Source organism: Theropithecus gelada, chromosome 5 (genome assembly GCF_003255815.1).
Source record: "Theropithecus gelada isolate Dixy chromosome 5, Tgel_1.0, whole genome shotgun sequence".
Taxonomy (NCBI): domain Eukaryota; kingdom Metazoa; phylum Chordata; class Mammalia; order Primates; family Cercopithecidae; genus Theropithecus; species Theropithecus gelada.
This window is the reverse complement of record NC_037672.1, coordinates 68,856,594-68,873,263: the sequence shown is the minus strand read 5'-3', so window position 1 is coordinate 68,873,263 and position 16,670 is coordinate 68,856,594. Positions and strand designations below refer to the sequence as shown.

Here is a 16,670-nt window from a genome sequence, read left to right as displayed (position 1 = left end):
TTAGAAAATACTAAGATCACAGTGCACAGTGGCTCACACCTGTAATCTCAGCACTCTGGGAGGCTGAGGCCAGTGGATCACCTGAGGTCAGGAGTTCAAGACTACCTCGGCCAACACGGTAAAACCCTGTCTCTACTAAAAAGACAAAAATTAGCCAGGCATGGTGGCAGATGCCTGTAATTCCAGCTACTCGGGAAGCTGAGGCAGGAGAATTGCTTGAACCTGGGAGGTGGAAGTTGCAGTGAGCCGAGATGAGACCATTGCACTCCAGCCTGGGCAACAAGAGTGAAACTCCGTCTCCAAAAAAAAAAAAATACTAAGATCATTCAGTCATATTCAAAAATGCATTTAACAGAATGTAATGTTATTTCTGAAATAAAATATCAACTCTTGAAATTATAAGGTTTTTTTCTTGTAATAGTCAAAAGCAATTTAATTAATTTTGTCCACTAATTTGAAAGAGCATCATGGCTTTTATGTTAGAAAATACATTTGTATTTTCCATATTGGTCAGTCACTGAAAACCAAGAAAATTAAGCATTTTCAATTTTACATCTAAGATTCTGTGTCAAATAGAGGGGGAGAGGGAGGCAGGAAGCTCTTGGTCTTATTTGTTTCCAGGTATACCCAAAGTTATGCAAATTATCTAAGACATGATTAACCTATTCTGAAACACTTTTAAGTAAAATCCTGTTCTCAATAACCCACTCCAATGTCTTGGAATTATATTCTTATTGTTCAACACTTAAATGAAGCTCTTATTTAAATTGAATCTTGTTTCCTTCCATTTTTCCCCTTTGGGCGGATACAGAGATTATTCAGATAGCATTTCTTTATAGCGAACCTATATATTTTTGTTAAATTAAAGTTATCCTTTCAGGTTAAATACCACAAAACCATAACCTTTCATATTCCTTCTTAATCTTTTGATGATTTTTACTGGAAGGATAATTTTAAAGATCATTTTATCTACTTTTTTTTATTGTGTAGCCTATAACAGAATGAATTAGAGAAAAGACAACATTGTGATTTTAGCCACAAGACTTCCTAGCTCCAGAAAGTTAGGCTTCTGCTGACATGTCAGTAAAATGGTAATTAAAAGAAAAACATTACACAACTCACTCCATTTAGCTTACAGTTTTATTTGTCTTTACTTTGGTCAAAAGATGAAAATGGGGCAGAGACAACCTGTACACCTTTTTGTCTGCTCATCCCTCATCTGCATAAATTTTTTTAATGGGTACACTTTTTTTTTCTTTTTTTTGAGACAGAGTCTCGCTCTTGTTGGCCAGGCTGGAGTGCAATGGCGCAATCTCGGCTCACTGCAACCTCCACCTCCTGGGTTCAAGCAATTCTTCTACCTCAGCCTCCCAAGTAGCTGAGATTACAGGCACCTGCCACCACGCCTGGTTAATTTTCTTGTATTTTTAGTAGAGATGAGGTTTCATCATGTTGGCCAGGCTGGTCTCGAACTCCTGACCTCAGGTGATCCACCCACCTCGGTATCCCAAAGTGCTGGGATTACAGGCGTGAGCTACCGCGCCCGTCCAATGGGTACACTTTCTTACACGTATTTCTCCTGACTCATCTTCATAACAAATGACAAACCCATTGTTTAATACCATGTAAGACAGGATAAGGCATGTTAAAAACATAGAAATACTACCATAGTTGGTCAAAGTCAACATAATCATTCCTATATTATAAAAGGAAAACAAACCTGACCCACAAAATAAACATACCTACAAACTTACAGCCATTCTTCATGATTTAAGGAATTACTAAAAGTTCTGCTTATTAGGCTGTATTCCAATGGACAAAACTACCTAGGTAGGTGAAGTTTGCAGCAGAATATCCCAGTGAGTAGTGCATTCAACTATCATAACCTGGCTCTAAACCAGAGCTTAATATTTTCAGGAGAATTTAAAATTTTAAGTAATGGTATTCTGCCTACAGCTGCATGATTGTGTTACCTTGCCATTCAGTAACTATTTTTCTGAATGATGTCAGAAGAGTGATAAAAGGAAATAAATTATCATTAAAAAGTGTACAGGTCTGAGCCATTAGAAAACTTTGATTTCTACTTTTGCTACTACCCACCACAACCACCTTCCTCTAAACCTTGTTTTCCTCCTTTTTAAAACAAAGGGTTGACTTATCTGTAAAACGTTTCTCACCTTTGAGAAGAATCATACAATTGAATGATTCTAAGTACCATAACAAATTTTATTAGGGATAAGGATCCCATCACATCTTTCTCTTCCTTGTTTCACATGCAGCCAGAGCAACACACTATTCTAAACATCCAAGTAGGCCAATATAAGTCAATCAATATAAACCTATTCTCAGAATCCAACAGGCTAAAAGGGAATAGAAACAAGGAGGGGCATATTTTTGTCATACATACTTGAACACTTAATATCTCTACCTACGTAACTTCATCCAGTCTGAGATAAAAGAGAGTCTGGTCTTCTACAAATAGACATGTGTCAAATCCTTTAAAAGGTACTTCTCTATTTCAACAGAGACCAGGATTCAATAAATCCAATGTTCAGAAAACCAGACTTGCATCAAAATAAGTTCCATGTTTGTGGAAGAGAATATAGTAAGTGTTAGTTCTAGACGAATCAGTTGGTCTCCTCTTAGAACTAAGTTTAAAATCAGTCTTCAAAGCTGTTTTCCCTCTGCTGATAAAGACTTCCCTCTCCAGATAAAGATTTTTCTAGATTCTATTTCAGGAAGAAGACAAGAGAGTGATAAAAGAGCTAATAACTAGTAAAGCTAACTCAGTTGGTTGTCAGTATGGTATGTTTTACTGAGCCTTTGGGTTGTAAGGGCTTCTATGAGGAATAAGGTCCTGCAACGCCGCCTGTCTGTGGACCCAAGAAAAATTACAAAGTTATTATGAAACCAGATCACTAGGACAAACCGAGAGGCCTTCCTATTCCAACTCACCACAACCAGGCCTGGCTCCAAAGCCGACTCTTTGGCTGTCCCATAGTATGGGACAACAGGTCCTAGCTTAATTCTAATTCACTAACGAGACATTTGAAGACATGTATGTATGTACGTGTAAGGATCAAATATATTTTTCATCCACTTACAAATGTATATGGTCATTTATAATTATTTAGAGTTACTGATAAATGTATACAAATACAGCATCAGCTCATCGAAAATCCTTGGGAGATCGAGGAAGTGAAGTTACTTCAGCAGCCAGGATAGTTACGAAAAACCCTGCAGAACAGTATGGAAAAGTACAGCTTCTCACGTGTCCCTCACATACACAAACACTTAGCTCTGAGTCCATTACAACCTTACGTCCCCCTCAAACTGCTCCCCTCCATCTCACAGCTGGGAGAAGTTGAACAACCTCCTAGTTGGTCCCCAAGAGACTCATCTACCTATTATTTTACTCCTCCCGCTTTGATCCCGATCCCGTCCCAGACTAAGGTGGCCCTACTGGCCCCAGGCAGATCACCCCCCCACCCCCCGGCGTGCAAACTGGGAATCTAACCAATTCCCTCCATCCTTAACCATGTGAGCCATGCCATGATAACAGGCTGTTCACCAACTCTGTGAACTCCGTGGTCCTCCCACCCCCACGTGTCAGCTACCCTCCCCCACATTCCCACACCTCACGATTTAGGCCGAGGGAAGAAAGGGGGCAGTCGAAAGCCTGGCCCCTAAGAGATCAACCCACTGGAATCTGTCCCACTGAAAGTCCCCTCCCACCTTCGGCCCCTATCCCTTACAGTCCCTTCCTCCCTCCTTCCTTGGAAACCAGGCCCTTGCCTCAGAAACCTCCTCTTCCTCGTCGTCGTCGTCCTCTTCTTCCTCGCTGTTGTTACTGCTGGTGCCGCCGCCGCCACCTCCGCCTCCACCGCCGCCTCCACCGCCGCCGCTGTTGTCGCTGTCGCTGCTGCTCTCGCTGCTGCTAGGGGGTCGGCAAGTCCGGTTACGCTTGGCCTTGTGGTGCTGCTGCTGCGGCGGCTTCTTCTTCAGGAGCAGGTCGCAGACTCGCACCATCCCACGAGGAGACGAGGCCGAGCGAGCTCCGCTGCTGCCGCCAACGCCGCCGCCGACCTCCGCCGCCGCGGGGGGGCCCGCCACAGCCGCCACCGCCGGGGGGCTCCCTTCTCCTTCTGCAGCCGTCGCCGCCGCCACCGGAACCGTCGCCTTCTCCATCCCCAGGGAAAGAGGGAGGGCGCGGACGGGGGAGGGGCGTGGGGGCTACGCTCTACCGCGACTTCGGCCGCACTGGGGCCGACACAGCAATCGGTGCCGTCTCCGCCGCCACCGCCTCGGTCACCTCTACTGCCGCCGCCGCCGCCGCTCCGCCAGCTCTCACCTCGTCTCGCGATACTAAGGGCGGGGAGCCTGACGATGGGAGGGAGGGAGAGGGAGGGAGCAAGGGAAGGGGGGTGAGGCGTTTAAGAGGGATACAGGGTGTCGGGAGAACCAGAGAAGACGAGACTAGAAAGCCGGGGAAGTGTGCCTGGGGCACGTTCCGAAGGGGAACGGCGGGGACAGATAAGGGGGGCGCGATTGCAGCCGGAGCGCCCGCGAGCTCCCGGATTTCTTCTCTTTCCTCTCTATTTCCCGCACACACAGCCCTGCAGCCCTCCCTTCTTCCTTCCTGGCTTGTGATTAGAACGCAGCCGCAGGCGGAAGTGCAGTGACGCCATCAGCCGTCGCCTGAGCCGTGGGGCGCGGGCGGCCGAAAGGCGAAAGTGAGATTTCGAGGGCCGGGTCTGGGGCCCCGCGGGCGCGCTGTGCTACGATGTGTGGGGAGTACGGGGAGGCTGGAGAGGAGCCGGCCCCCGGCAGTGTGAGGTGCGGAAGCGCGGTCCAGACACTTTGTTGACGGGAGGCCAGTCCGCCAGATCCGGGAGGTGGGGCCTCGTTCTGGACTGCTGTACGTAGTTTTATTCCTGGTCGTTTTTTTCGACCGCCAAATCGAGAGATAAAGCTTTGGATCATGAGAGATGGCGTCGTGTTGGGAAAAGAGCCTTCTTTACCTAAGTTTAAGCTTGGCTCATAGACATCCTCTACGAGTTTACACGTGTGTAATATGAAGGCAGTCGATTAGGAGATGTCTAAGATCATTACACCTCAAGTTTACGAGGGGAGGAAGACACGGGAAGGATGCGTGGTCTGTGCCAGACTTGTAGACGATTCTCTGAATGACCCTGATATGGCTCTTCTGGCCCTCTTAGATTCAACTTGGAAGCAGGCATAAATAATGATTATTGTCGGTATACTTCTCTCGGAAGGAATATTGTGATGGGGGTTGTGGGTTCATTTTTAGGTGTCTAAAGAACTTTCAGGACTTTTGAAATGATAGTGGAGCCCATTGAACTCAGAATTATCCCTTTCTGGTCTAGTGGGAGTATAGTGGCATAAGGAAAATGAAGCAAACATCAAAGACAGATGTACTGGCACAAGATTAAAAGTATGTCTCAGCTGACATAGTTGCCATTTTAAGACTGCTAAGTTTAGCTGAATATGCCTGGATTTTTTTTTTTTTTTTAGCATTTTTTTCTTTTTAGCATTGGCATACCATATGAAATGTGGGCAGTTGCCAGTACTCTACAGAGTACCATGGCAGAATTGGCAATGACTAAATCAATTCATTCAAACAAAAATTCATCATGTGCCTACTGTGTGCATAATTTGTGGAATCAAAGTCTCTGTTTCCAGGGGCTTTACAGTGTAATAACTGCTATAGTAAATATATATGCAGAGTGGTAACCATCTGCCTATTCCTCTCCTACGGTCGTTGCTGAGTCCAGTGTAGAACAAAGCACTGCATTGTGTATCTCACCACTACTGATTTAGATTTTATAATTTCAGCTGCATCCCTCCCTCCTGCTTTGTATATTCTTCAGCATCTTTTTCTCCCTTTCCACTTGAATACTTTTTGCAGTCTTTAAATCCCAGCCCATTTCATTATATGACTTTTAACTTAGAACTTCACAGTTTTCCAAGTGCTAGAAATTTCCTGAGATTTCCTTTTCTCCAGTATCTAGGAATGAGAGACTCACTGTTAATATGTGAGATTAACTCTTCATACATATTCTAGTTCCAATACCCCTCTTTCTCATCCAGTAATTATCTTTTCTGTTGTCAACCTTCTACAAATTCTGGTTCCTTAGCTAATTCTTCTGTAGCTTTCAGTTGTTTCCTTCACAAGCAAACTTTCTTTCCTTAAAAAGTATTCTATACTCAGGAGGCTGAAGCAGGAGAATCGCTTGAACCGGGGAGGCGGAGGTTGCAGTGAGCTGAGATCGTGCCACTGCACTCTAGCCTGGGCGACAGAGCGAGACTCCACCTCAAAAAAAAAAAAAGTCTTCTACATTCAGTGTCTTTTTTGTTTTCTGAAATTGACTTGTCAGCACTCTGCAGTCTAGTTCCCGTGTCTATCGTGCTACCAAAAATACTCTCTTTAAAGTAATCTCATTGTTTGGAAGAAAATGAGTTTTTTGCTCATTAGTATAATAGTGAAATGATGATCCTATTTCACTAGTAGGATAAAGTTCAAAACTACTAAAATGGACAAGGCCCGTAAAGTCACTTTCTTTTATTTTTATCTAACTTTTTTTTTCCCCGCTAGAACCTCTGGCAGGAACTGACTAGCCCATGAAACTTATTTCTCTCCGGGCACACAGCTAAACTAAATTTCATAGCTTTCCCTGTAGTTGGTTGTAGTCATGTGATGAACTACCTTTTTTTTTTTTTTTTTTTTTTTTTGAGACAGAGTTTAGCTCTTGTTGCCCGGGCTGGAATGCAATGGCACAATTTCAGCTCACCGCAACCTCCGCCTCCCGGGTTCAAGCGATTCTCCTGCCTCAGCCTCCCAAGTAGCTGGGATTACAGGCATGCACCATCACACGCAGCTAATTTTGTATTTTTAGTGGAGACATGGTTTCTCCATGTTGGTCAGGCTGATCTCGAACTCCCGACTTCAGGTGATTCCCCCGCCTCAGCTTCCCAAAGTGCTGGGATTACAGGCCAGAGCCACTGTGCCTGGCCATGATTAACTTCTAGCCAATTAAATATGAATGGAAATGATGTGCTCATTTTTAGGGTTAATGAAGTCCTATTCTCCCTTACTCTTTCTTCATCAACCTGATGCCTTTCAGCATGGTGACCTTGAAAACTATATGTTGGAGATGCCAAAGACAGAAAAGAGAAGAAGGAGTGGCTGAAACACTACTTGGAAGAGAGCCACCCCAATTAGATACACTCCTTTTTGGACTTCTTGTAAGAGACAAAATTGAGATTTGAGAATTTATATGTATAGGAGCTAGAATGACCATAGCTAGTCCAGAAATTGGTACCAGAAGTGGAGTACTGCTAAGACAATAACCTAAAATATGTTACATCAGCTTAGTTATGATGTAGCAGGTGGTAGAGAATGTGATTTGGAGGCTGGAAAAAGGAGGCCCATGTTTGCAGTGGCAAAGTAATTAGTAAAACTGTCACCTGAAATAATTCAAAATCAGATCACCTATTTAGATTAGCTCCAGAGGAAATGATTGAAAAGAGCAAAAGTAATACTACGTGTTGAATTTTATATTTTACTTTTAGTAAGTTTTTACTAAAGAGAAACTCAGGAGATACTTGGCAGAAGTGAGAGTGTACACCAATATTTCTCAGGGAGGGTTGGAAGAGGTGACTTTTTAAGACTTCTAACAATATTAAAAAAAAAAAAAAAAAAAAAAGCTAGAAGAGGTCTTGAGTATAGTTACCAGTGAGATTAAGTCCTGCAACAAAGATCAGGAAAAGGGTTTGGTCTTTCCATTCAAAGTCATTATTGTAGATGGCTTCAGGATAGCTACGATAAAGATCTAAAGGAACTGGCATAGGAGCAAGGAAGCAAAGCAGTAAATTAGGCTTGATAATTATGTAAGAAAGAACTTTGGGTGTAGTTACTAGAAGCAAATCAATCAGAAGACTACATTTTTGGAGGAACTTTATTACTAATCATACTAAATCTGGTTCAGATATCATTGTTTGGCTGTTAAAACAGAGGGTAACTGTCCAACCCCAAGCTTGCATAAGTAGAAGAATAGAGCATTAAACCTTAACAGCTCTCCAGTACTCACATATGATGTGGCCGTGGAGAATGATGAAAAAAAAGAACATTTCAGAAGCTCATATCAGGAGCTGTACAAAGGAATGGACAGGGAGTTTTTTCCTGAAGACTAGAATTGGGGTCTCATCAGAACTGTTTTCTGTCTCCAGGAGATGGGCCACAAAATGTTTATGCAGTATTTCCTCATTATTATACATGAATAGTATTGCTCAGTATCATTTTTCTTTTCTAAATGAGAGAATGTATTATAGTTACCTGTCTCTGAGTTACCACTGTATATTGGATTTGTAGGGATGGGGTGACAATAAAGATAATTTGTTTTTTTAGTTCTTAGGTCACATCTGTACCTAATGAAGACAGCTGCACATTTTCTGAAAATCCTAGACTTTGAGCCTGTTCCAGTAACTGGTTAAAACTTCAGATTGTCTCCTTTGAGACAGGGTATGTTCTGTGTGTGGAAAGACAGGTAAAATACATGTTTAGTGATCAGAATAGTAGATTCTTGCAGATACTAAATTCTTCTGGCCACACAGCTATATTTCCATGCTTCTCTTCCAATTAGGTATATGGGTTAGGTGTGCTAATTCGGTTCTAACCAGTGGAATGTGAGTAGAAGTGATGTGCTCCTATTCCAGCTCTGGCCCATGGAAACATCACATGAGCAATCCAGTATATTACCACTCCCTACCAACTTGAGGCAGATGAGCAAATTTGCACTGGAAGCTATGTGTTAAAGATGGCGAAGCCACAAGGTAGGACTCCTGGATTCCTAAATCTTCATTTGGAGGATACTTGCTTCCCAATTAGAGACACTTGTGCTAGAGTTTCCTGACTCTTCACTTGGAGGATACTTGCTTGCCAATTAGAGACACTTGTGCTGCAGTTCATATGCGTTCTTTTGTGTTAGGCCACTGAGATTTGAGAGCATGTCCGAATGCAGACCTGTCCCTCTTTCTGCAGATGCAATCGTTCATTACCTAATTCTGATTTTTATACCACAGGATGAGTATAAAAATCAGGCTAGCCAAAGTATCCTATCATTCAGCCATAGTGATTAGTTCAGGAATGGGCAGATTAACAAAACTGAAGTTAATCAGAGATAGTTTCACCATTTGGGCTAGCACTATCGAGAAAAAGGTACCTGCTTTTGAAATAATAATTAAAAAAAAAAAAAAAACAAGCTACATCTGGCCTTTGGTCATCATGTAGAGTGAACCTGCCTAAGAATGAAATCATTACAGGAAAACAGGCAGTCTCAATGATACTGCAGAAGGGGAAGATATCCCATGAATTGAGAAATATTTCCTGGGTTTCTACTCAAGATTGAAATTCCAAGAGGTAAGGCATAGATACTGCCAGGAAGACCTGGGAATTCAAAAAAAGGGAGCTCTCTGAGACCAGGGTCACATCCTAACAGCTCACAGCTCTTCTCTAGTGTGCTGGAGTCCTCAGAATCTGCTGGTCTTGATTCACTGATGGGGGCAACCAGTGTCCCCTTAGTGTCCGGGCAGAAACATACTGTACCTTGGTTTTAGAAAGTAGGTTGGCAGGCATCTTTCCTCATTCCCATCAAGGAGTTGGTACCTGCCACAATATATTGTAAATCCTTTTCTCTGTTCTTCTAGAGCTACTACAAAGTGCTGGAGAAGGAAAAGCTCCTAAAGCAGCCTGTCATCCTGAAGGCCAAATTATGTAGCAGAAGAACTTGGGAAAAGATTAAGGCGGTGGTGGGGAGGACCTGTGTCCTGGTGGCTTGAAGCCACAGGGAAAGAGTTTCACTAAATGCCAACAAATGCTAAAAAATAAACAAAACAGGGAGCCGGTGGCCTGTGCTCTGCTTTCCACCTGAAAGTTTGCCCAACATAAGCAATTATAATCAAGTAGAAATTGAAGCATATGTTTAGGCAGAGAGGACCAGGTGACACTGATAACCACTATCCTCCCAGCAACTGCCTTAATTTGGCTTTCATGAGTTTTCACCCATATTATTGCAATAGTCAATCTCCCTGCCACTGATCCTATTATACTCTACTTTATCTGCCACATTGACACCTGAGTTACTTCTCGACCTTGTAAAAACAATTTATTTCTGAGTGCAACAGCAATACATGTTTGTTGTAGGATACTAAGAAAATACAAAAAAGCACACACACCAGAACATATAATTCTATCAGCTAGAGATACCCACTGTTGGCATATTAGTACAAACCTTTACACAGTGTTTTCTCTGTATATTGTTAAATGAGAATGCCACTGTTGTATTTAGCATGCTTTTAAAAATGTTTTATTTTTGTTTTTCAATCCACCAATAAGGTATCCTGGAGCATGCTTTTTTTTTTTTTTTTTTTTTTTTTAGTATATGTGAGCATTTTCTCATAGAATGAAATGCCCTCTACAATAGTATATATAATTAATATAGCAATTTACTTAAGACAGGTGTTGCAAACTGGCAGCCTATAGCCAAATGTGATATTTGAACATGTTATACTTTGTCATCACAGCATTTCAAAATCATTTGACTTTTGAATGCATTTATACAAGGCATGCTGTCTTCAATTCTCTACAGTTTCCATAAATTCCTATTATGCCCAGTCCTTATTCACTCATGTCACCTATCTTTTTTGTTGTTGTTACTGTTTCTGTGTGGGCTTTTAAGAAATTTTTGGCATTTGAGTTGAAAACAGCAATTTAGCCAGAATAAGCATGGATGTTCATTCACTTAGTATTTGTTGCCTACCTGCTACATACAAGGCACTGTGTTAGGTGAGAAAATGGTTAGCAAAACAACCACGGTCCTTTATATCTTGAAGCTTATGGTCTAGCGTGAGAGACACACAAATGAAATAACTGCTGCAAGGGAAACCTGAGCTACAAACTTTTGATTTGTTTTGGGGCTTCCCTGAGGAAGTAATATGTGAACAGAGATCTATAGTAGGAAATAGGCCAAAAAGCGGAGAAGAATCTTCCTAGCCAAAGGAATGTATATGCAAAAGGCCTAAAAAAGGAGGTATCAAACTCTGCCAGAAGAGCTGAAACACAGAAAGTGAGAATGTTTGCAAGATGAGGCTGGAGAAGTAAGTGGAAGACAGATGATTCAGGGCTTGTGGACCATGCTAAGGATTTTGAGATAAATGTTGATATAGAATCTACCCTACTCTTCTTTTCCTTAGGGAAACATAATTCTCTTTTTAATCACTCCTTATATGACATGATGTCAAAATCCTCTTCATCGTCTTACTGCCCTTCTCTAGCATTAATAATTTTCTTAGTCCACTGCTCTGGAACCAGAGCTCAGTAAAAAATAGTTAAGCTGAAGGCTGGGGATGGCAGTCTAGCACAAAAAGTAATTAACTACTGGGCACATTAGTAGAACAGAGCTGCTACCTAAATAAATCCATTTAGGCCAGGCGCAGTGGCTCACGCCTGTAATCGCAGAACTTTGGGGAGGCCAAGGTGGGCAGATCATGAGGTTAGGAGATCGAGACCATCTTGGGAGGCTGAGGCAGGAGAATGGCATGAACCTGGGAGGTGGAGCTTGCAGTGAGCCAAGATCGCACCACTGCATTCCAGCCTGGGCGACAGAGTGAGACCCTGTCTCAAAAAAAAAAAAAAAATTTATATATATATATCCATTTAAAGTCAACTAAATGTTATTTGGATAATATGTCCCTCATGTTAAATTTGCCCAAATATATATCTCACCTCTTACAATTTATTTAGTTTAAAATTCAGTATTGTTTTTCTTCATGTACTCCTAGGTTGGGTAAAGAAAGGAACAAGGGAATGGGGAAACCTAGAGTCCTGGGTAACAGAGAAAGACAGCCTGAGAATAAAAGTATGCAAAAAGTAATCTACAACAAAATAATGCACTTAACTCTTGTTACTAAACAAATAAGCTACTCACATTTTAGTTTTGTGTTTTGTTTTATGTTTGTCAGTTTAGCAATTTTTGTCACTGTTTGGAAGACTTAGAGTGGTTATTGCATAGAACACTCCTACAGAGAGTTTTGCGAGTTTCTGAATTTTGTACTTTCAATCTGAAAATCAAGAGAAACATTTTCAAGGTTCAGATTCAGACCAAGTTAATATGTTAACAACTAATAACAATATTAAAAGTTAGAACAATTCCTTTCCTCTATCTTTCTCAGGACAAATCAAGTTTATTAGAAAACTAGGGAGTGATCTGGTGAAAGAATCCAAGAAGTTCCAGGGAAATCTTTCATTCATTCATTTATAGATTATTCCACAAATGTTTATTAAATCTCTATGGTATTTATACAGCACCTACAGTACTATTTAGGGCACTGGGTATAGCTTATAAACTGCATAACTGAATATCTTTTGTGCAAGGAGTAAGTAGTATAATAGTGCCTTGAAATATAGGAATTCACCTAGAGATCTTCTCAAATCCTCAAATGTGCACACGTTTTATATCATGTAACTGAACCCAGAAAATAAAGCATAAGCAAACTGGTATTTTTACACAGCAATGAATTTTAAAAGCACGCAGAGTCTCTAGTCTCATATAAGGGGCTTAGAACTTGCCACTGCATCCTAATAACAAGTACAAAGCTGAACAGACAAAAATCAACAACTCTTCTTAAATTCCTCAGAAATGAGGACACAGGGAAAACTGCTGCCCTCAAAATTGGAGAGACGGATGGGAAGATACAGAGAATCATAACCAGAGCAGAAACCTCTGGAAACCAGTGCTGGGGTAGGGAAACCTGAACTGTAATTGATGAAATGCTGAAGGCTCACTGTGGACAAGCCTGAGAGTCAAAAACTCCAGGGGAACCCAGTCATAGAGGAGCTCTCATACCTTTGTGAATTATACCTCCAGTAGGACTAGTATAGTATACTCACAAAGGTGAACTCACAGTGACTATCAGAGAAAAATCCCCTCATGCTTCTGGCTGGGGGATGGGAAAGCAACCATTTTGAAATACAGCAGAGCATTCTGTTCTTAACAAGCCCTGGCTGCAGAAGAAACTTTTTTTCTTTTTTTGGTTGAGCAAGGAGAAACTGTTTTACTACAGCCTAACCCAGTGGGGTTTTATCAAAGCCTAACTGACTTGGGGGAAGGAAAATATCCAGCTCCAGTTAGCTCTAGCTTTCCATGTGGGGAAGGGAAATATACCACTCTAGTCCCCTTTAGCAATTCTGTCCACCGTTAAGAGGGAGAAACAACTGAGAAAACACTGCTGAAGTTTACCATGCAGGGGTGTAGGCTTACCAAAAGACTGAGACCTAATCATAGGACTCAGAATGCTTCCACTCCCTGACACTATCACCACATTACTTAAGGCTTATTTACTGTAGTTCCTTTTACTCAACACATCATAGTCACTTTTTAACAAAAAAAATTACAAGACATATTTGTAAAGGCAAAAAAAAAAAAAATGATTTTCAGTTTGAAGAGACTGAAGCATCATAACCAGAATCAAATATGGTAAGAATGTTGTGATAATTAAATCAGGAATTAAAAACGGAGCTATTTTTATATGATAAGGGCTTTCGGAAAAAAGTAGACAACATGTAGGAACAAATGGAGTAATGTAAGCAGAGATATGGAAATTCTAAAAAAATATTAAATGCTAGATATCAAAAACTCTGTAACATAAATGAAGAATGCTTTTTGATGGGCGTATTAGTACACTTGCACTTGGTTGAGGAAAGAATCTCTGAGCTTAAGGATATGACAATAGAAACTTCCCAAACAAAAAAGCATGAAGAAGCCAGGTGTGGTGGCTCACACCTCTAATCCCAGAACTTTGGGAGGCCGAGGCCAGCAGATCTCCTGAGGTCAGGGGTTCGAGAGAGCCTGGCCAAGATGGTGAAACCCCGCCTCTACTAAAAATACAAAAATTAGCCAGGCATGATGGCACACTCCTGTAATCCCAGCTACTCAGGAGTAAGGCTGAGGCAGGAGAAATGCTTGAACCTGGGTGGTGAAGGTTGCAGTGAGCCGAGTTTGTACCATTGCACTCCAGCCTGGGCAACAGAATGGAGACTCAGTCTCCAAAAAAAAAAAAAGCATGGAGAAAAAAGACTGGATGGATGGTGGGGTGCGGGGGGAAGAGAAGGCAGAACAGAATATTTAAGAACTGTAGGACAACTACAAAAGGTGTAGATGCACACAGTAGGGATATCAGAAGGAGAAGAAATCCTTGATGGAACAGAAGAAATATTTGAGGCAATAATGACAGAACTTCCCCCAAATTAATGTCAGACACCAAACCACAGATCCAAAAAGCCCAGAGAACAGCAAGTAGGATAAATGCCACACACACACACACAAAAAAAATCTACACATATGCAAATATTCGAATTTCAGAAAATAAAAAATAAAAATATTCTTATATAAGCGGATATATATGGAAACAAAAAGATACAAAAAAAAGAGAAAAATATTCTGATAAAAAGCCAGAGGGAAGAACACTTTATCTATAAAGGAGCAAAGATAAGAATTACACCTGACATCTCCTCAGAAACCATGAAAGTAAGAGGCTGGAGTGAAACATTCAAAGTGTTGAGAGAAAAAAAAACACCAGCCAATAGTTATTTACTTTGCAGAGCTATCCTCCAAAGGTAAAGGAGAAACAAAGACTTAGACTGACAAAAATTGAGGGACATCGTTGCCAACAGACCTACCTTGCAAAAAATATTGAGAGAAATTCTTCAGAAAGAAGAAAAATAGTACAGGTCAAAAACTCATGTCTGTATAAGGAAAGGAAGCACATCAGAGAAAGAGGGAAAATAAAACTTTTATTTTTCTTATTCTTAATTTAATAAGTAACATTTTACTCAGAGTAATAATAGAAACAATGTGTTTTATTATGTATAGTAGTCCCCTCGTAATCCACAAGAGATATATTCCAAGACCCCCAGGGGGTCCAAATAGAGATAACCTTTAAGAATAAAATGAAGCATTATACAATCAAATATACAGAACTATAAGATAGTTCTGTTTAAAAAATATTTTCAAGGGTGGGCACGGCAGGTCATGCCTGTAATCCCAGCACTTTGGGAGGCTGATGCGGGTGGATCACTTGAGGCCAGGAGATCAGACTGGCCTGGCTAACATGGTGGAACCCCATCTCTACCACAATACAAAAATTAGCCAGGTGTCATGGTACACACCTGTATTCCCAACTGCTAGGGAGGCTGAGGCAGGAAGATCACTTGAACCTGGGAGGTGGAGGTTGCAGTGAGCCTAGATTGTACCACTGCACTCCAGCCTGGATGATAGAACAAGACTCTGTCTCAAAAATAAATACATAAAATAAAATATTTTCAAAAATAAATCTGGGTACACTAGAAAAAATTGAAAACAAACTGCTTAATACTGATTATCAGTACATTAAGTTACAACCATAATAATTCTGTACATATTCATGTATTTTAATCATTGTCTTAACTGTATCTGTCTCATGTTACAGGTATATTTTACTTCTGAAGAATATATTTTTATATGATTGTAATTTTTAATAAAAGTATCTTTAAACTTCCACATTTCATTTTACAGCCAATGAATTTAAAATTGCTGATGCTCTCAATTGACTCTTCTCAGTTACCTCAGTATTTTTATTTTGGAACATACTCTCTCAACAGGTTAATATAGGTCATCTGGTAAACTCAGAGCAAATTATACCAAATGGGGTATATTCCCAATTCTGATTTTATCTTATTAAATATTTAAATATTTCAGCTCAAAGGTTTTCAGTTATTGTCTTTTTTGCCTACACTTAGAGTATCTTTGACAAATATTTTTATAAGACAAAGCTCATTAAATAAGTTATCTCTTTTATGATTCCTTAAATGCTATATCATATGTATGTATGTATGTATGTATGTGTTTGGGACAGAGTCTTGCTATGTTGCCCAAGCTGGAGTGCAGTGGCATGGTCTCAGCTCACGGCAACCTCCCCCTCCAAGGCTGAAGCGATTCTCGTGCCTCAGCCTCCTGAGTAGCTGGGATTACAGGCATGCACTACCACACCCAGTTAATTTTTGTAATCTTAGTAGAGATGGGTTTTCACCACGTTGGCCAGACTGGTCTCAAACTCCTGGCCTCAAGTGATCTACCCGCCTTGGCCTCCCAAAATGCTGAGATTACAGGTGTAAGCCACCACACCTGGCCTTTTATGAAATTTATATAAATTTGAGAATAAATAATAATAGGCTTTTTTTTTTACATTCTGGTACTGAATATAAAATTATCCAAGTAAAAATAGAAGCTCCACCAAATAATCTCGGAAGTCAACAGTGTTTATTTCCTGTTGCTGTTGCAATAAATTGCATGATAGTGTCTTAAAACAACACAAATTTATAATCTTACACTTCTGGAGGTCAGAAGTTTGAAATGGATTCCACTGGGCTAAATCAAGGTGTTGACAGGATTGCACTCCTTATTTAGAGTCCAGGGCTGATTCTTTTTACTTTTTCCGGATTCTAGATGTTGCCAGCATTCCTTGGCTGGTGGCATCTGCCTCCATCTTACAATACATCACTCCAATCTCTGCTTCTATCATAACTTTGTCTCTGACTCTTCTGCCTTCCTCTTCCA

General features: G+C 40.9%; 1 protein-coding gene and 1 non-coding gene across 4 annotated transcripts in view; one reads left to right on the top strand and one right to left on the bottom strand.

Annotated features, from left to right (window-relative positions):
* ANKRD17 (ankyrin repeat domain 17) overlaps positions 1-4,319 on the bottom strand; it is a 183,961-nt gene extending 179,642 nt beyond the window's left edge. For all 3 annotated transcript variants that reach the window (XM_025384928.1, XM_025384929.1, XM_025384931.1), the window contains exon 1: positions 3,796-4,319. In XM_025384928.1, the coding sequence (XP_025240713.1) occupies positions 3,796-4,188 (393 nt within the window). In that variant the 5' untranslated portion in view covers positions 4,189-4,319. The remainder of the gene's footprint in view (positions 1-3,795) is intronic.
* Positions 4,320-9,491: 5,172 nt separating this feature from the next.
* On the top strand, positions 9,492-9,620 carry LOC112625611. Its single transcript, XR_003119692.1, has one exon. It is a non-coding gene; the product is annotated as a small nucleolar RNA SNORA3/SNORA45 family (small nucleolar RNA).
* The last annotated feature ends 7,050 nt before the right edge of the window (positions 9,621-16,670 follow it).